At 45.8% G+C, this 24,123-nt stretch overlaps 1 protein-coding gene across 1 annotated transcript in view; it reads right to left on the minus strand.

Moving 5' to 3' along the window:
• Positions 1-23,679: 23,679 nt before the first annotated feature.
• The window catches only part of CTBP2 (C-terminal binding protein 2), a 244,084-nt gene continuing 243,640 nt past the window's right edge, over positions 23,680-24,123 (minus strand). Inside the window, exon 9 of the mRNA XM_033942987.1 lies at positions 23,680-23,863. Coding sequence (XP_033798878.1) covers positions 23,680-23,863 — 184 coding nt within the window. The remainder of the gene's footprint in view (positions 23,864-24,123) is intronic.

The raw sequence follows: 24,123 nt of genomic DNA on the forward strand, positions 1-24,123 counted from the left end.
CTTACAAGATCATGAAGGGCTAGAGAGAGTAGAGAGGGACAGATTCTTCAAACTTTCAGAACATAAAAAAACAAGAGGGCATTCGGAAAAGTTGAAAGGGGACAGATTCAAAACGAATGTTAGGAAGTTCTTCTTTACCCAACGTGTGGTGGACACCTGGAATGCGCTTCCAGAGGACGTTATAGGGCAGCGAACGGTACTGGGGTTTAAGAAAGGATTGGACAATTTCCTGCTGGAAAAGGGGATAGAGGGGTATAGATAAAAGATTACTGCACAGGTCCTGGACCTGATGGGCCGCCGCGTGAGCGGACTGCTGGGCGTGATGGACCTCAGGTCTGACCCAGCGGAGGCATTTCTTATGTTCTTATGACTCCACCTGCTTCTCTCGGTCTTTTCCACACTGCGCTTGCCCCGCTTCATTTTTTGTAACCCGACACTCTAACTGCTACATTCGTCGATTAGCAATTTCCATCTGTTTTTTCAGCTGGGTAACTTCCTCTTTTATGACAACCATATTATCCACCGCTTCTTTTAAAATCTTCTTAATGGCTCTAAGCTCTTCTCCTATATCTATTGAATCAGTTACATCTACAGGTAAGGGAGCGTTAGCAGCCATTGAAATATCTGATTTCAAACGCTTAGGTTTTGTTCCTGTATTACTGGCAAAGTCACCTTTTATTTGTTTGTTTGCCATCATTAAACAAATTAAAACTCTCAGTGACAAGGGTAAAAATCGTCGTTAGTGCAGTGCAGGATTCTACTCAAGCTTTAAACCTTAAACTGTCAAAACCAATGTTTGTCCTAATACTGCCACTCTGATTCTTCCCGCCTTGATAGAACCACCTCCTTTCAAGCCTCAAATCCAATCAGGAACAAGTAAATAGGAAACAGGAACTTTCCCCTCAGGAGATGCGTTTTTCAGTCCGTTATAGCCTCTGCTGAAGCTTCTCTTTACTCACTGGGCAGCTAGATCGCACTTCCTTCATTAGATTTTCTCCTACTATCTGAGAAACTGTCAGCAGTAGCTTTTCTTTCTTTGTTTTGTTTGTTTGTTTTTTTCCCCCTATCTCCTTCTGGAGAAGCGCTGTTCTGTTAGCTGTTTCATCTACCTCGGCTCTTCACCAACGAATGTCTCAGGGAATGACATTAATCATTAATTGTTTTGACGATGCCATCTCTTATTTTTAAGGATTACCAACGACAATGTAAAAAACAGCTGTCTGGAAATCAATAGTACCAAATATGTATGCCTGGGTTAGAGAGCTTCTTGATCACCCGTCCATCTTTGCTGCGCTTCAAGCCACCCCCAACTCGGTAATTTTAATTATTTGTACATCGCCTAGAATTTGGAATAGGCGATTAATCAAATTTGATAATAAACTTGAAACTTTCTCTCCCTCCAACCCAATTCCATCCAACATCCTTCCACCTTATGTCTCTCTCACCTTTCCTTGCACCCCAATTCCATCAGCATCTGCCCCCTTTCTTTCCCTTCAACCGAATTCCATCCAGTATCCTTCCCCCTTATATCTCTCCCCTTCCCCTGCACACCAATTCCATCAGCCCCTTTCTCTCCTTCCATCACCCTTCCATGCCACCCTACCCCTTTCTCTTCCTCCACCACCCTTCCATACCACCCTGCCCCCTTTCTCTTCCTCCACCACCCTTCCATACCATCCTTCTCACAACCCTTCCATACCACCCTGCCCCATTTCTCTTCCTCCACCACCCTTTCATACCATCCTTCTCATAACCCATCCATACCACCCTGCCCCCTTTCTCTCCCTCCACCACCCTTCCATGCTCCTTTCTCTCTCCCCCTCAAAACATTGCAGCTGCCAGCTCTGCCTGCTGAGCTCCTTTGCCCGAAAGCAGTATTAGAACAGCTGACGGCAACACTCCCCCCCTCTTCTTAAGTGGCCTTGGCCCCTTTACTATCATTGATAACACCTGGCTGGGCCTCCGCATGTGGGGATCGCCAGACTTGATGGACCGAAGGTCTGATCCGGAGATAGCAGTTCTTATAACCATCAATCCCACTTTTTTTCTTTCCTCAACTAGTCTTTCTGTACCTCCTTCTCTTCAAATCAAAATTGCTTTTCCAGCAGATGGACTTATTCAGTAGGCCAGTAATAAGGGCAAGGAAGGTAAAACAAAGTGGGACAAAAACTCTTAGATGTCCAGTTGCGTGAGAGCCTAAAAATTGGTGTTGACTTAGGAACTTCTGCAGCAGACTTGGGGCTGTTCTTAACCTTACAGAAAAGCAGTAGGGAGCCAAATTATACAACAACAAAAACAAAAAAAATCTAAAAGTAAAACAAGCATGAAATACAGGAGAGCTAAAAGGAAAAAAAAGAGGATTTCCCCTTTATACGTTACCACCCCCCACGGCAACGCCCCACCCCCACCCCCCACAGCAACAGCAACGCCCCCCCCTGCAGCAACAGCAACGCGACCGAATCTGTTACAGGAAGGTCCCGCGATGACTGCTTCTGCCGGCCCATTCCCCTCTGACGTCACTTACTTGCTCCAGAAGAAGTGACGACGGAGGGGGATAGACAGGCAGAAGCAGTCATCGCAGGACCTTCCTGTAACAGATTCGATCATGTTTCTGTTGCTGTGGAGGGGGGGGCATTGCCATTGGTGCAGGGGGGGGCCTGTTGCCATTGCTGCGGGGGGGGTCCGTTGCCGTTGCTGCGGGGGGGAGGGCTGTTTTTAAAAATATCAAGGTGAGTTATCCTCTTTCAGCGGGCCCCCCTCACAGTTTCAGGCCCTAGGCACCTGCCAACTGGGCCTATTGATTAAACCGACCCTGCATTTCCCTTCCCTCCCCCGGAGGTCTGGCATCTTTTCTTTTTTTCATCTCCATCCCCAGATCCACCTTGTCTCAACTACCCATTCATCCTTCATCTTTCCCTCTTTCCCCACCACCCCAGGGTCCACCATCTCTCCCTTTCTCTTCTCAACTACCTTTCTCTATCCCCCCTCCACACCATCCCTTCTGTCCAACTTCTCTCCCTTTCTGTTCCTTCCTTCCCTAAATCCCATTGTCCACCATCTCTCTCCCTCTCGTCTGTTTTTAGACCGATTATTTCTTCCCCCCAAAGTCCGGCATATGCATGTCTCTTTGAAATCCCCTTCCCTCCCTCCGTGTACTTCTACACCAGGCCCCCTCCACCAAAGGCCTATCCCTCCCTGAAAGGCTGCACTGTCCCCCCTGAAGGCCTGTACCACACCCCCTGAAGGCCAGTACCCCCCCCCCCGAAGGCTTTCATGTTTCCCCCCTGACCTCCCGCTCATCCATTTACCTAATTCCAGCAGCGGAGCAGCCTGCAGAGAGGATCGCCGATACTTTAGCGATCCTTGCAGGTTGCCATAAGCCTCAGGAGCTGTCTTTCCTCTGCTGCGGTCACACCCCCTCCTCTGACATCAGAGGCAGGATCGCAGCAGAGGGAAGGCAGATCCTGAGGCCTATGGTAATCTGCAAGGATCGCTAAAGTACTGGCAATCTTCTCTGCAGGCTGCTCTGCTGCTGGAATTAGGTAAATGGAAGCACGGGAGGCCAGGGGGGAAGCCAGACACCGCAGCACTCCTGACTGACCCTCCCCCTCTAAAGAATGAGCGGCAGCGGCCAGCCAGCAAGATGTAGTGCTGCCAAACCTGCTTTAGGGGGCGAGGAGGGAGGGTCAGTCACCAAATCAGGAGGCCAATTTTTTTTTTTAATCGATTCAAATCGGTGAATCGATTTGAATCGTGAATTGGGCAGCACTACATTCCAGAGCTTAACTATTCTCTTGAGTGAAAAAATATTTCCTACTGTTGGTTTTAAAAGTATTTCCCTGTAACATCATCGAGTGTCCCCTAGTCTATTTTATTTTTACGAAATGAAAAATCGATCCACTTGTACCCGTTCTGCTCCACTCAGGATTTTGTAGACTTCAATCATATCTCCCCTCAACCATCTCTTTTCCACGCTGAAGAGCCCTAAGCTTTTTAGTGTTGCCTCATATGAGAGGAGTTCCATCCCCTTTATCATCTTTGTCGCTCTTTGAACCTTTTTCTAGTTCCACTATTTATTTATTTGGTGTTATATCCCGTCCTCCCCAAAGAGCTCAGAATGGGTTGCAGTATACATTCATAGTGTTACAATGTAGAATTACATAAGGTTAATCTATGAGCAGAAGGCAGTTTACATTTCTGGTGCTACACTGTAGCGTTACATAAGTTTACTCTCTGCCAAATGTATGGAGTAGCAATTAAACAATTTGACAAAATCACAGGATTGCATAAAGGATTTCTTTAAATATTGCATGCCTTTGCAGGGGGTCCTGAATAGGGTCAGACTTTAGAATCCAGTGGGTGATAATATTAAGGCAAATCGTATGGGGGGAAGCATTTTCATGATGCAGTCTGGCCACATAAGTTATACTAAAAATGATCAAATCTGGCATGGGCATGACATACGATCATGTCATACTTTTGTGCAGTTTGAACATATGTAATCGACATCTTCTAGTATCTAATCATAAACTGCGGTCCATGGAAAATACCACGGGTGCTGTACAGAGAGAAAGGATGGGGGTGTTCAAGGTGAGGCAAAGAGATAGGTTTTATTGCTTTCCTGAAATTTACTAGTCCATTAAGGGCTCTGATGTGCAGAGGTTGGGTAGGAAATGGGAGTAAGATCATTTCTGAAGCTGGAGTTTTCAAGTTTAAAGTTTTATTAAAATTTTGATTCAGTCACAATATCTTAATTCAAGGCAATGTAAGGGAAGACCAATGTATTTAAGTGTTCCTAAAAACAAACACATGATGAACTCATACAGGAGGAAAGTGGGAGGAACTACAATGCATCTTAGAATTCAATTTAACTGTGTTTGTATTGCATTTAAATTCTCTTTGGCATCTTTATTACTTTGGTTCCTTTAGATTGTAATGTACACAGATCTCATCTCACTAGAAGTTCAAATCAATTAAAACTTACATTTCCTTCCCTTAGGGGTAAAAATAGAACTTTCAAGAGATCAGCTACTCTTTCATTTTCAAACTAACTGAGCTCTGGAATGAGTTACCGCTTTCACTTAGAAGTCTAGGCTCCTTTGTTTTATTTCGGAAAGCTCTGAAAACTTTCTTGTTTACTAAGCACTTTGGAAACTAGCCATTCTAGATTATATTCTTCTTCTTTTACAATATTGTAAATCGAGTCAAGCACCTTTTGGTTGACGACCCAGTCTATAAAATTAAGTTTTAATTTAGTTTTAGTTTAAAAGAAGCACAAACAAGGTTAAAACAAAAAGAGGGATAAAAGGTTTCATTATTTATTTGGTTGAGCTTGTGAGAACTTCATAAAATCTAGGTCTTGAAAGCTTCTTTGTATAGCCAATGCTTTAGCATTCCTTTAAACTTATTGAGAGTTTCTTAATTCTTGTTGTGGGGGTATATGTAAGCAAAATTAATCCTGGGAGTGTAGTGTTCTCCTTGGAATGTAGAGAAAAATTTGGGTTTGAAATAGCTGGGTGCCATATTGTGGAGGAATTTGTATGTTAGCACTAGGCCTTTGAAGATGCAGTGTTTGGTTATGAGGCAACCAGTGGGCCACAGTAAATACTGGGGAGACAGGGTCAAGGCTTGTAGGTTTTTCAGTAGTCTGATTGCTGCGTTTTGAACTTGCTGGAGTTCTTTGGTGTATTTTGCTGTTAGTCCATTGAATAGTGCATTGAAGTAGTCCAAGTGTGTGAGGACAAACACAGAGAGTAGCTGGGTGAAATCTTGCTCACTGAAGTAGTTTTTTTTTTTTTTTTAAATATTTCTGAGCTGGCAGAGATAGTAAAAGGATGTGGAGACCACTTGTGAGGTGTGTTTGGAGAGTGAAAGGTTAGAGTTGAGTGTAACTCCTAGGCACCGTACTTCATCTTTTGCAATCAAGGCAGTTGATTTCCAGTTTAGGGAAGGATGGATGCAGTTGCATTTTTCTTTCCTGATCCATAGTAGTTCTATCTTTTTTGAGATAAGGTATCCAGAATTGAACGCAATACTCAAGGTGTAAACTAAAGAAAACCTGGTGGTAACCTATTAATTAAATCCAACATGAAGAACCACCGATATAAGTCAAAATGACACTGCAGGTGATATTTTCTCTCTTATTATTATATGAATGGGAATAAGCCTCAGATTATGGCGTTTCACCCATTCTGGGTTTTCTCAAAGAGAAAGACAATTTTTTTTCCTTACTCCTGCTTGCATCACTGGCTTGAACCCATCCTCCCTACCATGATTCTAACAATTAATTCATTCTTTATTCCTTAAATTACTTTATCTCTTTAATTCATCACTCTTCAATTAATTTATATTAAAAATCTATCTAAATTGATTTATGCTAATTTAAACTAAACTCAACTGTTTAAAAATCTCACAATTCATTAATACTTTGTACTTAAGAAACCTCACAGTTCATTTCAAAACTCAATACTGACAGGAAAAATAATGCTTGAAAATGTGCACTGGTGCTTCAAAGTGCTATGTCAAAAAGAGCATTTGTGCTGTAAACTACTTCAGTTCATTTCAGACTTTGAGAACTTAAAGTACTTAGCTTATGCTCTATAGAAACCAAGGCCATTGCTTATTTCTTTCAGTCATCCAACGCAGCCTGCATTTCGTGGGCTAGAATTACATCCCCGCTGCATCAGGGAAAAGTCTCTCTTCTCTGGGCTATCAACATGCTCCTGCAGGTTCTAAGCAAGCAGGAGTAAGGGAAAAAATTGTCTTTCTCTTTGAGAAAACCCAGAATGGGTGAAACTCCATAATCTGAGGCTTGTTCCCGTTCATATAATAATAAGAGAGAAAATATCACCTGCAGTGTCGTTTTGACTTATATCGGTGGTTCTAATCCATAACTGAACATTGCCTTCTATCACCTGACTGTTTAATTTTCTCAGGGGCCTTTCATAAAAACTTTGTCAAAAGCTTTCTGAAAATGTAGGTACACTACATCAACTGGCTCACCTTTATCCACGTTTATTCATACCTTCAAAGAAGTCAAGCAAATTGGTGAGGCAATATCTCCCTTGGCTGAATCCATGCTGACTGTCCCATTAAATCAAGTTTGTCTACATGTTCCAGAATTTAGTTTTTTATAATTGTTTCCACTATTTTGCCCGGCACTGAAGTCAGGCTTACCAGTTTGTAATTTCTGGAGGGCCGGAAAGGGCAGGAGAGGCCGAGAGGGAGGAAGCCAGAGGAAGCCAGAGCAGGCAGGAGGACCCGGGGTCGCAGCGAGAGATAGCTCCGCCCCCCACCACGTCACAGGTCGCATCGGCGCCCGGGCTCCCCTTTAAGAAGAAGGGAAGCCAGGGCACGAGGCAGACCTCGGCGTTTTTTGCCTTTTGTTTGCTTTTTTATACTTGTTGCAGAGCGGAGGGCCGGAGAGGGCAGGAGAGGCCGAGAGGGAGGAAGCCAGAGGAAGCCAGAGCAGGCAGGCGGACCCGGGGTCGCGGCGAGAGGTAGCTCCGCCCCCCCCACCGCGTCACAGGTCGCATCGGCGCCCGGGCTCCCCTTTAAGAAGAAGGGAGCCAACGGCGCCCAGCCGTTCGGCGAGCGGCAAAGGCGCTCGCCTTAGCGAGAGCGCCTTTGTGAAGGAGCCTTGTGAAGGAGCCCAGGCAGCCCAGCAGCAAATCTAACTTCTAAAAAAAAAAAAAGAGTACTTTTCTATTCTTCTCTTCTCATTCTTTTCTCTCTCTCTACTTTTTCAGCTAGCTGCAAGCCAGGCACCGCTCCCAATCACCGAGGCTTCAGGAATGGAGGCTACAGGAACCCAGGGGAGCTACCCAGTATACTGCATCGAATGTCATATGTATGACTACCTCCCCTCCGGGAGGCAGGCGTACATATGCAGTCGATGTCTGGAACTGGATAGCCTGAAGAAGGAGGTCGGGAGACTGCAGGTTCAAGAACAAGAACTGGAGGGACTGTGCACCATGGAGGAACAGTGCTGGACAACCGAGGACACCGCCAGAGAGGACCACATCACGGAACAAGTTAGAGAGCTCGAAAAATTCATTGAGGAGGCCTGCAGGATGGTGGAGGCACAGGACCACCAGCACTTCAGGGAGGAACCAACAGGCGGACGACCTAATCCACCAGATACCACGAATGTAGGACCTTGCGGAGAATCCGGACAGGCAGATGAGGAGGAGACCCAACAGAACCCGGAGGAAGGATTAGAGGACTGCGCCACTGACACAGACCTGAGACCAAAGAGACAGCTGAGGAAGGGGAGATCTGCTATCATAGTGGGAGACTCAATCCTGAGAGGAGTGGACAGTCACATAGCTGGATGGAGAGAGGACCGACTAGTGACATGTCTCCCGGGGGCAAGAACGAAGGACATCATCGACAAAATTGAGAGGATCCTGGAAGGGGCCGAGACGGAGAAGACAGCTGTAGTAATCCATGTTGGAACCAACGACGTCAGCAGGAGGAACTACAACAGGACTGCACTAACTGATCAGTTCAGGATCCTGGGGAGGAAACTGAAACCGAGGGCAAGGAAGATAGCCTTCTCAGAGATCCTGCCAGTACCGAGAGCAGACACAAGGAGGCAGAGTGAACTACAAGCAATAAACGGATGGCTCAGGAGATGGTGCGAAGAGGAGGGTTTCCTTTTTGTTCGGAACTGGACAACTCTCTTGGGGAAAAATAAGCTCTACAGGAGGGACGGACTGCACCCGTGCACAACTGGGATGAGGATGCTGGCACGCAACTTCCAGAGCGCCATAGAATTGGCTTTAAACTGAGGAAGAGGGGAAAGCCGACAGTCGATCTGACACATCGGACAAAAGTATCAAATAAGGATACTGAGCAAGGACATTGTAAAAGAGGGCTCGGGACTGAGTGGGAATTTTTGGAAAAAGGACCTAAGGATGCAATACAGGGGCCAAGGGCCAAGGACATTGAGCAAGGACATTGTAAAAAAGGGATCGGGACTGAGTGGGAAATTTGGGGACAAGGACCTAAGGACACAATGCAAATGCCCAGGACCAAGGACATTGAACAAAGACACTGTAAAGGAGGGCTCAGGACTGAGTGGGAATTTTTTGAAGAAGGACCAAAGGACAATTTGCAGGGATCTAGGGCACAAATGAAATTGGCAAACAGGACTAACAGAGAACAACGGAATCCAAAAGGACAACCAAAGATGGGCGCCAAACCATGAGGAAAACCAGCAAGAGAGGCAAACAACCGGGACTTACATTGCCTATACACAAATGCTAGGAGCCTAAGGGCTAAAATGGGAGAGTTGGAAGTCTTAGCCAACAAAAAGGGCCTTGACATAATCGGGAGTCACAGAAACGTGGTGGGCTGATGACAATAAATGGGATGTGGCCTTACCGGGGTTCAAACTCTACAGGAGAGATAGGCCACACAAAAAAGGTGGAGGAATAGCGCTATATATAAAGGATTCCATACATTCAACCAGGATGGAAACAACAGCAAGGGCGGATAACTTGGAATCATTATGGGTTAAGCTATCCGGAGGAACTGGAGCAGACATAAAATTGGGTCTGTACTATCGCCCACCGGGACAAACGGAAGAAATCGACCAGGATCTGGAGGCTGAACTGGGGCAGGTATGCAAAAGCGGAAGTGTGGTGGTGATGGGGGACTTCAACTATCCGGGAATAGACTGGAGTATAGGGCACTCAAACTGCATGAGGGAGACCAAATTCCTGGAGGTCACGAGGGACTGTTTCATGGAACAACTGGTCACGGAACCAACATGGGGAGATGCGACTCTTGACCTAATCTTCACCGGACATGGGGGACCCGCTAAAGAGGTAGTGGTACTAGCCCCACTAGGAAACAGCGATCACCACACGATCCAGTACAGGCTAGAAATTGGATCATCAAAGGTGAAAAGAACTACAACGACAGCACTTAACTTCAAAAAAGGGAATTATGATGCCATGAGGAAAATGGTGGGAAAGAAACTCAATGACACCGTAAGGAAGATGGAGTCCGTAGAAAAAGCCTGGACCTTACTCAAGGGCACGGTGCACAAAGCACAAAACCTGTGCGTCCCCAAGTTCAGGAAAGGGTGCAAAAAAAAAAAAAAATAGAACAAAAAACCCAGTGTGGATAACAAATGCAGTGAAAAGGGCGATAAGGGACAAGAAGGCATCATTCAAAAAATGGAAAAAGGACAAATCAGAGGACAACCAAAAGGAGCACAAAAAACACCAAAAGGAGTGTCACAGAGTGGTTAGGAAAGCAAAAAGAGAATATGAAGAGAGACTGGCGGGGGAAGCAACAAACTTCAAATCATTCTTCAGGTACGTCAAGGGGAAGCAACCAGCAAGGGATGAAGTGGGACCCTTGGATGATGGAGACAGAAAGGGAGTGGTAAAAGAGGAGAAGGAGATAGCTGACAGGCTAAATGAGTTATTCACTTCAGTCTTCACGAGGGAGGACACAACCAACATTCCGGAACCCAAGGAGATCGTAAAAGGAGAGCAGGATGAAAATCTGGTCCAACTAGAGGTAAGCAAAGTGGATGTCCTCAGGCAGATAGACAGGCTAAAGAGCGACAAATCGCCAGGTCCGGATGGCATTCACCCAAGGGTACTCAAGGAACTAAGGAACGAAATAGCTGAGCCACTTAGACAAATATGCAACCTATCCTTGAAAACTGGAGAGATTCTGAAAGACTGGAAAATAGCAAATGTCACGCCCATCTTCAAGAAAGGCTCAAGGGGAGACCCAGGAAACTACAGGCCGGTGAGCTTGACTTCGGTCCCAGGAAAGATGATGGAAGCGCTGATTAAAGACTGCATCTGGGAACACATTGAAAACATTGGGCAGCTAAAGCCGAGCCAGCATGGCTTCTGCAAGGGCAGGTCATGCCTCACTAACTTATTATACTTCTTTGAGGTGGTAAACAGCTAGATGGATAAAGGGGAATCTATAGACATCATTTACCTTGACTTCCAAAAAGCCTTCGACAAGGTACCACATGAAAGACTGCTAAGGAAGCTATGGAATCACGGGGTGCAAGGGGAGGTCCACTGATGGATCAAAAACTGGCTGGAGGACAGGAAACAGAGGGTTGGATTAAAGGGCCATTACTCAGACTGGCAATGGGTCATGAGCGGAGTTCGCAGGGGTCGGTGCTGGGACCGCTCCTGTTCAATATATTTATTAACGACCTGGAAGCAGGAACAAAATGTGAGGTTATTAAATTTGCGGATGACACCAAATTATACAGCAGGGTTGAAAGCAAGGAGGACTGCAAAAATCTCCCAAAAGATCTGACAGCGCTGGAAGAGTGGGCCAAAAAGTAGCAAATGAGCTTCAACATAGGGAAATGCAAGGTCATGCATGTAGGGAAAAAGAACCTGATGTTCACTTACAAAATGGGGGGATCACCGCTAGGGGTGAGTAACCTAGAAAGAGACCTGGGAGTGATGGTAGACACATCATTGAAAGCGTTGGCGCAGTGCTCCACAGCCTCAAGGAAGGCAAACAGAATGTTGGGCATCATTAAGAAGGGTATCACGACCAGGACGAAGGAAGTCATCCTGCCACTGTAATGGTGCTCCCGCACCTGGAGTACTGTGTCCAGTACTGGTCGCCGTACCTCAAGAAGGACATGGCGGTACTTGAGAGAGTCCAGAGAAGAGCAACTAAGCTAATAAAGGGTATGGAAGACCTCTCATATAATGACAGACTGAAGAAGCTGGGGCTTTTCTCCCTGGAAAAGCGGAGACTTAGTGGAGACATGATAGAAACCTTCAAGATCATGAAGGGCATAGAAAGAGTAGACAGGGACAGATTTTTCAAATTACGGGGAACCACAAGTACAAGGGGGCACTCAGAGAAATTGAAAGGGGAAAGGTTTAGAACAAACGCCAGGAAGTTCTTTTTCACTCAGAGGGTGATGGATACATGGAACGCACTACTGGAGGATGTGATAAGCAGGAGCACGCTACAGGGCTTCAAAGAGGGTCTGGACAGGTACCTGGAGGACAAAGGGATTGAGGGGTACAGATAGGAGTAGAGGTAGGTATTAGGGATAGGATTAGAGGATTAGAGGCAATTAGGTCTGATGGGCCGCCGCAGCGGAGGCAACTTCTCATGTTCTTATGTTCCCTGGAACCTTTTTTAAAAATCGGCATAGCATTGGCCACCCTCCAGGTACTACAGGCGATTTTGGTGACAGATTACAGATCACTAACAGCAGGTCAGCAGTTTCATATTTGAGTTATTTCAGTACCATGGAATGCACCAGGCACAGGCCTAAGGCTCTGATTGGCTTAGGCAACTAAAGCCTCTACCAGAGGAGGGGCTTTAGGTGCCTGAGCCAATCAGGGCCTTAGACCCCCTTCCAGGGCAACCTAGGATGCACAGGGAAGGGAAAGGCCTGTCCTTTTGAAGAGGTGGGCATCCCTCCTGCCAACCTACAATTATAAGGTATAGAGGGGAGGATTGGGCATCCCTCTTGCCAAATGTTTTTTATGGGCACATTAAAATAAAAGCCAGTTCAACTGATTGGGACAGGGAATCCCCAATCAGCTGGACCGCCATGACTCCTCAAAGCCACCAATCAGCGGTTTTATGGGGTGACAGGTCAAATGCGCGCAAGACAATAGCACGCAGACAAAAACGCGATGACAACTCAGCGCAAAGACAATAGCGCTCGAGACAATTGAGCGCAAGCATAACTCAGCACAAGACAATTGAGCGCAATGACAATTCAGCGCGCTTCATGGCGCCTGGCGAACGAAGGGCACATGCACGTTCAGCACATTAACATGTCATCAGTATGGTTCCCTTGCCTCTTTGCTTTTTGAATATAAGTCACGTGAATGCATTTTGTCTCAAGCTCAATTGGCTTGCGCTCACCTGCCGGCGCTTGTTTGTCTCGCGCTCAGTTGTCTTGCGCTCACTTGCCGGTGCTCACATGACTCTCACTCGTTTGTCTTGCACTCAAATGTCTTGCGCTAGGTTGTCTTCGCGCTCATTTGTCTTGCACTAAGTTGTCTGCGCCTCTTTGTCCGTGCGCATTTGTCTGTGAACCGTTTTATGGAGTCCTGCTGGTTCAGCTGATTGGGGTTTCCCCTGCCCCAATCAGATGATCTGGCAGGCAGGGCGAGCAAGGGCTGCTTTTCTTTTTGACAGGTAGGAAGGTAGGAGGAGGAGCTGTGCTAGTGATTGCTTTTCTGACCAAGTACCAGGCACAATTCCTCTCTCTTTTACTGGCAGTGTCACATGTATACTTGGCAAATGTTCTTAGTAGGTTATAAGTGAAGCAATACTATATACTACTCATTTATACAAACTCCACTTCATCAGTTCAACAATTCTTTTATAAATCTCTTTTTTTCTCATCAATCTTCAAATTAATTTGCATGCCATTGTGCTGAACATCAATAGTAAAAGAAAAATCACTCTCACCATGGTATTTTTTACTGTGGTGTCTGGAGATTTGTGTATCAGGGCCTGAGAGAGGCAACTGTTTTTCCTTTCAACACTTGACCCTCTGCAGAGTCTTACCCCTGCATCATCACCTGCATCATCCAGCTTCGCTGCTGGAGCACTACCTGGGTGAGCTAGTCTCGGGAAGCCAGTGGTGCAGCATTAAGCCCCATCCACAGTGACATCACAAGTACCGGATGCTCCTCCCACTTAAAAGCACGACAGGACTGAGAGAAGTAACTGTTCTTTTCTTCATTACCTGACCTGCTGCTGAGTCTTACCCTCCTCACTGCTTGCATCATCCAACCTCACTCCTGAAATATTACCTGGGTGTGCTAGTCCAGGAAGCTGGCAGTACAACATTAAGCCCTGCCAACAATGGCATAATGAACTCCTCATCTCTGCACTGCTAGGACAAGTCAGAGCTCACCTGCTGGCCTACGCCTTCCATCTGAAGGAGAACAAACTTGCTTCATTTCCAGTTTGTATTCCTGCTCTGTAGTACTATTGGGTAATAAGCTGATGGTCCTCACAGTGGGCCTAGGGGAGTGTGTTTATTCTGAAACCATTTCTGATAAGTATTTACACGTAAACATATTAAAGAATGTACATTTGTTTTCCTCAGACCTATCATTTGTGTTTAAAATGCATATATTCTAATTACCTCATAGTTTTAGCTGTTTCACTTGCTTGTATATAAATCAGCTTTTATTTTTATAATCTTTGGGCATTGTGTCAATTGCTTGTCAGTATTCCAGGAGCTAAGAACTCAGATTTGCATAGTCAGGGAAACATGACCTAAAAATCCTGATTCCAGTACTACCATTACAGTGTACTTCCCTTCATATAGTGTCTAGGCAGTGAGTACTATGTATTTCTTTTGCCCATCTCTGTCTCATAAAATGCATTGCTATGCTGCCTAGTTTGTGATTTCCAAATGTGCAGTAGGTGGTCTTGACCTCCTCTTGCTTGTCTTTGTAATCTCATACAAGAATGGCCTATCAGTATGAAATTAGAGACCATCAGAGAAAGAATCAAACAATGTAACTGGTTAAGACAGAGCTGTGTCCCAAAGTTCATTCCTTAATAACCTAGAATATGATCCATTCGTTGTGCTTTAAAAAACCACTGCTGTACTTTTCTACTCTATATACACAAAATATTGATTTTGTTTTATTGAAAACTTTATTGAACATTGTTCTGTACATGCAAAGACTGCCAGACAATGCAAAATTTCCAGACTTGTGTACCTGGTATTTCTGGTTTCTTTTGTTTCACAAACTGCACCCAGAATTAATCTTACACACAGGTCAGGGTTAAGAAACAATAATTGAGATCACATATAGTTGTCTAACTTTACCATAATAACTTAATTTTAACATTTTACAGCATGACTAAAGTTCTGTTCTACAAAATATCACATGAAAAAGATATAATTCATGTAGGAAACAGGGGTGTTGGGAGACAGGCTAAAAACCATAAAAGGTATTTCCTGAGACATCACAATACCTAACTCCAGGCATATCATGGGAGTGCCAGATTGCTGAGCAGGGAGGAAAATGCACATAAAGCAAATGTGCTCAGCTTTAGGAAATCTCCAGCCCTTGTTAATGCCAAGATGCTTAATCTCTGTGGGAAGAACAGATTGGCTGTTTTTAGACAGCCTGGAATGCTTCTGTCAGAAATCATTTTGACTGATTTAAGCTGATTAACTTATAGCTATGATCAATTTTGTTTTAATCTTGAATGGAAGAGGAGCTGTCTGGCTACAGTCATCATTTTCCAGCTTAAATACTACGGGCTCCTTTTACAGAGCTATGCTACTGATCAGTAGTGCTGCCCGATTCAGAAAAAAAATTTTGATTCGATTCGATTCAGCCTATTGAATCGATTTATCAATTCGATTCGATTTTCCTGCCCAATTGGGTGTTTTTTTCCAAACATCCTGGTGGGTTTATTTTATAGCCTCTTCACCCTCTTTGCTGTCTCCTACCCACACTGGTCCTGTGGTGTAAACAAAATAAACAAACAAAAAATACTTTTCCTCTCTCTATTAAATACTAGCTCACATTTGTGTTCCAACACCAGCTCTGGCAGGATACACATTTCAAATCTGACATATTGTAATCACAAAACAGAAAATAAAATTATCAGCAACTCATTTCTTAGTATTGCAACAGAAAGTGAAACGAAACAAAAATCCATACGAAAAAGGATATTATCGCTGAAAAATAGCTGGAAAGCGATGACCACAAATGCTCGCAGTCTAAGCAACAAAGTTCATGATCTGCAAGCCCTGATGTTAGAGGCAGATCTAGATATTGTCGCTATCACAGAGACATGGTTCAGTGAATCACATGGATGGGATGCAAACATACCGGGATATAATCTTTTTAGGAAGGACAGAGATGGTCAAAAAGGTGGAGGAGTAGCTCTCTATGTAAAGATCAATATCCAAGCGACCGAAATGCAAGGGACCTGGGGAGAGGAAGAAGCGATATGGATTGCTCTGAAAAGAGAAGATGGAACTTCTATCTATGTGGGTGTAGTCTACAGACCTCCGACTCAATCGCAGCAAATTGATCAGGATCCGATTGTGGATATCCAAAAGTTTGGAAGGAAAGAGGAGGTTCTGCTGTTGGGAGATTTCAACCTGCCAGATGCGGACTGGAATGTTCCGTCTGCAGAATCGGAAAGAAGTAGGGAGATTGTGGATGCCTTTCAAGAGGCTCTGCTCAGATAAATGGTGACGGAACCCACAAGGGAAAAAGCGATATTGGATCTGGTCCTCACAAATGGAGAGAGTATCTCTAATGTTCGAGTGGGTGCTCACCTGGGAAGTAGCGATCATCAAACGGTTTGGTTTGATATAAAGGCTAAAGTGGAGAGCGGCCGCACGATACTTAAAGTCCTAGATTTCAAACGTACGGACTTTAATGCTACGGGAGAGTACCTGAAGAAAGAGCTGTTAGGATGGGAGTACATAAGAGAAGTGGAAACACAGTGGTCTAAGCTGAAAGGAGCGATAAAAATGGCTACGGACCTTTATGTGAAGAAAATCAATAAAAACAAGAGAAAAAGGAAGCCGTTATGGTTCTCCAACCTAGTGGCTGAGAAAATAAAGGCGAAAGAGTTGGTGTTCGTGAAATATTAAAAAAAACAAGAAGAGGAGAGCAGAAAGGACTACAGGGTGAAACTGAAAGAAGCCAAGAGAGAGATACGTCTAGCGAAAGCACAGGCGGAAGAACAAATGGCTAAAAATGTAAAAAAGGGAGACAAAAATTTTTTTAGATATATTAGTGAAAGGAGGAAGATGAAAAATGGAATTGCTAGGCTAAAAGATGCTGGGAACCAATATGTGGAAAGTGATGAGGAGAAAGCAAATGTGCTAAACAAATACTTCTGTGTTCACAGAAGAAAATCCTGGAGAAGGACCAAGATTGTCTAGCAAAGTTACACGAGAAAATGGAGTAGATTCTGCGCCGTTCACGGAGAAGGGTGTTTATGAGCAACTTGAAAAACTGAAGGTGGACAAAGCGATGGGACCAGATAGGATCCATCCCAGGATACTAAGGGAGCTCAGAGAGGTTCTGGCGAGTCCTATTAAAGACTTGTTCAACAAATCTCTGGTGACGGGAGTGATTCCTGGGGATTGGAGGAGAGCGGATGTGGTCCCTATTCATAAAAGTGGTCACAGGGATGAAGCGGGAAACTACAGGCTGGTGAGCCTCACTACAGTTGTTGGAAAAATAATGGAAGTTTTGCTGAAAGAAAGGATAGTGTACTTCCTTGAATCTAATGGGTTACAGGATCCGAGGCAACATGGCTTTACAAAAGGTAAATCGTGCCAAATGAACCTGATTGAATTGTTTGATTGGGTGACCAGAGAGCTGGATCAAGGACATATGCTAGATGTAATTTACTTGGATTTCAGCAAAGCCTTTGATACAGTTCCTCATAGGAGGCTGTTGAACAAACTTGAAGGGCTGAAGTTAGGACCCAAAGTGGTGAACTGGGTCAGAAACTGGCTGTCGGACAGACGCCAGAGGGTGGTGGTTAATGGAAGTCGCTCGAAGGAAGGAAAGGTGAGTAGTGGAGTCCCTCAGGGATCGGTGCTGGGGCCAATCCTGTTCAATATGTTTGTGAGTGACATTGCTGAAGGGTTAGAAGGAAAAGTGTGCCTTTTTGCAGAAGATACAAAGATTTGTAACAGAGTAGACACCGAAGAGGGAGTGGAAAAGATGAAAAAGGATCTGCAAAAGTTAGAGGAATGGTCTAATGCCTGGCAACTAAAATTCAATGCAAAGAAATGCAGAGTAATGAATTTGGGGATTAATAATAGGAAGGAACCGTATATGCTGGGAGGAGAGAAGCTGATATGCACGGACGGGGAGAGGGACCTTGGGGTGATAGTGTCCGAAGATCTAAAGGTGAAAATACAGTGTGACAAGGCAGTGGCTGCTGGCAGAAGGATGCTGGGCTGTATAAAGAGAGGTGTAGTCAGTAGAAGGAAGAAGGTGTTGATGCCCCTGTACGGGTCATTGGTAAGGCCCCACTTGGAGTATTGTGTTCAATTTTGGAGACCGTATCTGGAGAAGGACGTAAGAAGACTTGAGGCGGTCCAGAGGAGGGCGATGAAAATGATAGGAGGCTTGCGCCAGAAGATGTATGAGGAGAGACTGGAAGCCCTTAATATGTATACCCTAGAGGAAAGGAGAGACAGGGGAGATATGATTCAGACGTTCAAATACTTGAAGGGTATTAACATAGAACAAAATCTTTTTCAGAGAAAGGAAAATGGTAAAACCAGAGCACATAATTTGATGTTGAGGGGTGGTAGATTCAAAGGCAATGTTTGGAAATTCTACTTTACGGAGAGGGTGGTGAATGCCTGGAATGCGCTCCCGAGAGAGGTGGTGGAGAGTAAAACTGTGACTGAGTTCAAAGAAGCGTGGGATGAACACAAAGGATCTAGAATCAGAAAATAAGATTAAATATTGAACTAAGGCCAGTACTGGGCAGACTTGCACGGTCTGTGTCTGTATATGGCCGTTTGGTGGAGGATGGGCTGGGGAGGGCTTCAATGGCTGGGGGGTGTAGATGGGCTGGAGTAACTCTTAACAGAGATTTCAGCAGTTGGAACCCAAGCACAGTACAGGGTAAAGCTTTGGATTCTTGCCCAGAAATAGCTAAGAAGAAAAAAATTTAAAAATTTAAATTGAATCAGGTTGGGCAGACTGGATGCACCATTCGGGTCTTCATCTGCCATCATCTACTATGTTACTATGTTACCTTTTGTTGTCTGGTCATTTTTTAAATCATGTTGGTCCTATGTTGGTCTGGTTGTCTTTTGATCAGGCTCTCCTTCTTTCTCCGTGCTAACCATCCATCTTCCATCTCTGTCCTCCCCTTCTGTTTCCCTTTCCTCCCCCGGAGGTCTGGCATCTTTCCTTTTTTTTCATTTCCATCCCCCCGCAGGTGCAGCGATGGACCCCACCATCCACAGATCCACCATCTCTCCTTTTCTCATCTACCCTTTCATCCAGCATCTCTCTTCTGTGTCCCTGTTCCTATGCTCCCTCCATGCCCAGCATCTTATCTCTCCCCATATCCAGCTTCTTCTTTCTCTCTTCCTTACCTCCTGTATCCCCTTCCCCAGGTACAGGCTTTCTTCTACTATCGCTCCTGCCATCCTGCACCTTGCCCACCTACTTTGGAGCAGTATCTGTCTCTCTTGTATCCTTCCCCATGTGGTCTTGCATTTCTCTCTCCCTCTCGCTCTCTCCATTAGTCTAGCACCACTCCTCTGCTTTCCTCCCCCTCTTTTTGGTCTCTCTCTTCCCTTCACTTCACCCCAGGTCTGGCATCTCCCCTCCCCTCTCACTTACTCCTTCCTTCTCCTTCCTCTGCACAGGCCTGCCTCCCCACCGCCAAAGGAACTCTTCATCCTCCTCCTTCTGCACAGGCCTGCCTCCCTGCCCTGAAGGCCTGCTCTTCCACCACGAAGACCTGTTCTCCCCAGGAAGGCACTTTCTCTCTTCCCCCGCGCGGAGGCCTGCTCCCTCCACGAGGCCTGCTTCCCCCCCCCCCCGCCACAAAGGCACATTTTCTCCTCCTCCCCGCCACGAAGGCCTACTCCTGCTGCGAAGGCCTGCTCCCCCCGCTACGAAGGCACATTTTCTCCTCATCCCCCACCGCGAACGAACGCCTGCTCCCCCCGCAGCTTGCACCTTCTCCGCTCTTACCTCTTTAGGCTAATAGGGCAGCTTGCAGGCTCGCTGGTGTTATGGCGATCCCTGCAGCTGCCCATGGTTCTCAGCAGCATGTTCTCTCTGCCACAATCCTGCCCCTGACATCAGGATGTAGCAGAAAGAACATGCCGCTGAGGACCATGGGCAGCTGCAGGGATCGCTATAACACCAGCGAGCCTGCAAGCTGCAAGCTGCAAAATGTTTGCTAAAAAGCCTCATAAGGGGTGGAGAGGCCTAGTGCTTAAAGTAGCTGCCTCAGTACCCTGAGGTTATGAGTTCGATCCCAGCCTGCTCCTTGTGGCTCTGGGCAAGTCATTTAACCCTCCATTTCACCAGATTGTGAACCTGTCGGCGGCAGCAAAGAACGCAAATAGAATGCTAGGCATGATAAAGAAGGGAATCATGAGTAGATCAGAGAAAGTAATAATGCCGCTTTATAGAGCGATGGTCAGACCACACTTGGAATACTGCTTCCAACATTGGTCTCCATACCAAAAGAAGGATATAAAACTGCTGGAGAGGGTGCAGAGACAAGCAACGAAGCTAATAAAAGGTATGGAGAACTTGGAATATGAGGAACGACTTAAGAAACTGGGATTGTACTCCTTTGAAGAGGAGACTGCGAGGGGATATGATCGAGACTTTCAAAATACTTAAGGGAATCGACCAAATAGAGCAGGAAAAAAAATTATTTACAATGTCGAATGTGACACGGACAAGAGGACATGGACTGAAGCTAAGGGGGGGGACAAGTCCAGGACAAATGTCGGGAAGTTCTGCTTCACACAAAGAGTGGTTGACACCTGGAATGCTCTCCCGGAGGAGGTTATTGCAGAATCGACCGTTCTAGGATTTAAGGGTAAGCTAGATAAGCTAGATGTACATCTCCTTATGAGTGGCATAAGGTGATATGGGTAAGGGTAAAGTAGATGCACATTTCCTTATGAGAAGCTAAGAGTGATATGGGGACTAAAACTATCCCAGGGTACACCTGGCAGGGCCTCCGCGTGCGCGGATCACTGGACTTGATGGACCTAGGGTCTGATCCGGAGATGGCAATTCTTATGTTCTTATGTTCTTATTAGCCTAAAGAGGTAAGAGCGGGCAAGCTGGGGGAGGCCTTTCTGACCAACCCTCCCCCCTCAAGGAGGAGCAGCAGCTGATGGCCAGCAAGAGGCAGCGCTGCAGCTCCTGCTTTAGGAAGGCATAGGGGAAGGGTTGGCCATTGAATCGGGAGGCCGATTTTTTAAAAAAAATTGAATCGATTCGAATAGATTCACCTGATTCAAATTGGTGAATCGATTCGAATTGTGAATCGGGCAGCACTACTGATCAGCAGTACACCAAATGCAAAGAAGCCCATTCTGTTCCCGTGGGCTTCTTAGCTAATCAGTAGTGGAGAATGACATGGGGGACAAATTTTTCCCCATCCCCTTGAGTTCTTTTCCTGTTCCTGTCCCATTCCTGCAAGCTCCATCCTCATCTGCACAAGCCCCAAACACTTTAAAACGATAAGGCAAATTTGTCCCCATGAGTTTTGTTGCTGTCCCTGCTCCATTCCTGTAAGCTCTGCCTTAACCACACAAGCCTCAAACACTTTAACACCATAAAGGGCTCATAATCAAAACAAAAAGTCTAAAAAGTGGCCTAAATCGGTACTTGGACGATCAAAAAGCCAGATCATCCAAGTACCGATAATCAAAGCTGGTTTTAGACATATCTAAAACCAGCTTAGGCCTTTCCCCTGCCACTAAATGCATAGAGTGAAAAGAGGCATTTTTAGAGGAGGGGAAAGGGCAAACCTCTACCTTTCATTGTAGTTCCTTCCCATCCCATCTCCTGTAAACCGTGCCGAGCTCTACGAATGTGGAGATGATGCGGTATACAAACCTAAGATTTAGTTTAGTTTAGTTTAGACCTAGACATGGTCATACAGCAGGTATAACCAAAAGTTTGAACAGGTTGCCTAGTTGGCTCTTATACGTTTTGACTTAGACCAAGTCAAAACAGGTATAAGTGCCAAAAAAGGGGCCGCTGAGCTGATCATGGCTGCTGTGATCAGCTCAGCGGCCCCAGAAACCTGCCCACCCCCAATCCGATCCAAGCAGGAGGGAGCCAACCCCTCCATCCCCGGCAACCCCCTGAACCGATCCGGACAGGAGGGAGCCCAACTTCTCCAGCCCTGATGCAGTGCCCCACCCACCAATCGAATCTGGGTAGGAAAGCCCAATTCCTCCTGCCCCGATGCAGCCCCCACCCCCGATCAGGTCCGGGCAGGAGGGAGCCCAACCCTCCTGCCCCAGTGACTCCCTCCTCTCCCTCCCCTGAATTGATCTAGGCAGGAGGGAGCCCAACCCCTCCTGCCCACGATGAACCGCCCTTCCCCCCGAACCCCCAATCAGGCCCAAAGGCCTGCCATTCAGCGGATGGTGGGCCTGCCGGGCGGACAGGCTTGGGATCCGTCCATCTGTCCAATGGATTTTAAGTAAGAGGAGTGTCTGGAGTGGGGTGTCGCTGGGTGGGGGTGGTGGTCGTGGGGTGGGCTTGGTCATAGACAGGAGGAGTTGGGCTCCCTCCTGCCCAGATCAGTTCAGGGGGGAGGTTGCCAGGGCAGGAGGGGTTGGGATCCCTCCTGTCCGTATTTTAGTGGGTGTGGGGGGAGTCATGTCTCGGCAGGAGAGATTGGCTTTCTTTCCTGCCACAATAGCGATCCCCAGAACTTTAGCCAACCGCAGCACTTCGGGGGGAGGATCATGGCAGGGGAGATGCCTCATCTCTCCTGCTGCGATCCTTACCCTGAAGTGCCACGGTTGGTGGCAGTTCAGGCAGTTGCCATCGCGGCAGGGGAGATGAGCCATCTCTCCTGCCACGCTTGTTGCTGGGGTGTGTGTGTGTGGATTCTGTAGCCAGTGTTGTTTTTAACAGACACTGGTTACAGAATCCAGCTTTTAGGCGAAGGACTGGCCCCTCCTTCACCTTAAGAGTCTGGTTTGGGGGCGTTTGGGACTTAAGGGCAAATTATATAAGATGCGCCCAAAAGTTAGGTGTCTAATCTTAGGCACTGTTCAGCGTGAGTCAAGCGCAATTGGGTGCTGTTTAGTGAATCACGCTGAGCGGCACCTATTTTGGAAGCGCCCATTAAATAGGCCAGCTCTAGGCACAACTACAAATTAGGCGCCCATGCGAGTGCTTAAGCATGCTTAATAATAGTGATTCTGTAAGAAGGCGCCTAACACGTAGCCACGCCTAACATGCATAGCGCCTATTTTTTTTAAGGCCGCCTAAATTTTTAGAGGTGCCTTCTTACAGAATCGCGTTTTCTTGATAGGCGCCTAGGTTTCAATCAGTGCCGATTAAAAAGCTTAATTGAACTTGTTATTCCATTTAGATAGGCACCTACCTAGTTGGACGCCTCTGAAATAGGTGCCTAACTTTAGGCATTGGTTACAGAATTTGGGCCTTAGGTTGTTTTTTTGGTTGGTAATGTGTTGTAAGCGTAGATGTAGTTGTAGTCTGGGCGTTTAAACAGCTGAAATTGCATTCTCAAAAAAACCCTCCTTTTGGATGCTTCTACTTTCAGCGTTTAGGGCCTAGGCCAAAAGGGGACTTAGACGTGTTGTTTGATTATGCCCCTCTAAGTGTTCGAGGCTTGTGTGGTTAAGGCAGAGCTTACAGGAATGGAGTGGGAATGGGGACAAATTTGTCCCCGTGTCATTCTCTAATCAATAGCACAGCTTTGCCCTTATTTATTTATACATTCTGTTACCTTCTCCCTTGTCTAGGCAAACTTTACAGCCTTCAGTGATAACCGTTTGATCAGATTTATGTATAGCCATTAACAACCCTAAACACACAGTCCATCGCATTTATTTGTAATGGCTTTTTCCATTTCTTGTATGTTTTGGTTGGAAGTCCCTGATGGTGATCAGTTTTCAGCAAGTGGAAGTTTCATGTCATTTTATTGGTTGCTGAGATGATTTCTGATGTCGCTGTGATTGGATAGATGATTAGGAGATGGTGCTCGGGAAGATTGAACCAGTGTTGGAAGATTCTGCATGAGAGGTGTACCGGTACTTCCAGGAATACCTTCCAAAGATGTAGAAATCCTGCCTGTTGACAGGCCTACAATGCCTGAAGAATATCTAGAAAAAGAGAGAGCTGGTAATGTAGTGTAGAGATCTCTAAAAACTGAACAAGCTATCTCAAACTGGCTAAATTTTGCTGTGCTGCCATTATATTTATTCAAATTAACATTTCTAATCTCATTACATTGTTTTATTGTGAAACTAACTGGTTACAAGAGAAGCCTTTCATTCAGTCTTTGGCTGTGAGGGAAAAGTATAAATATTGAGTTGAAGGGGACCCTCACCAGCAAGCAAAAGAACTAATGGACATGCTATGT

This window comes from Geotrypetes seraphini, chromosome 4 (genome assembly GCF_902459505.1).
Source record: "Geotrypetes seraphini chromosome 4, aGeoSer1.1, whole genome shotgun sequence".
Taxonomy (NCBI): domain Eukaryota; kingdom Metazoa; phylum Chordata; class Amphibia; order Gymnophiona; family Dermophiidae; genus Geotrypetes; species Geotrypetes seraphini.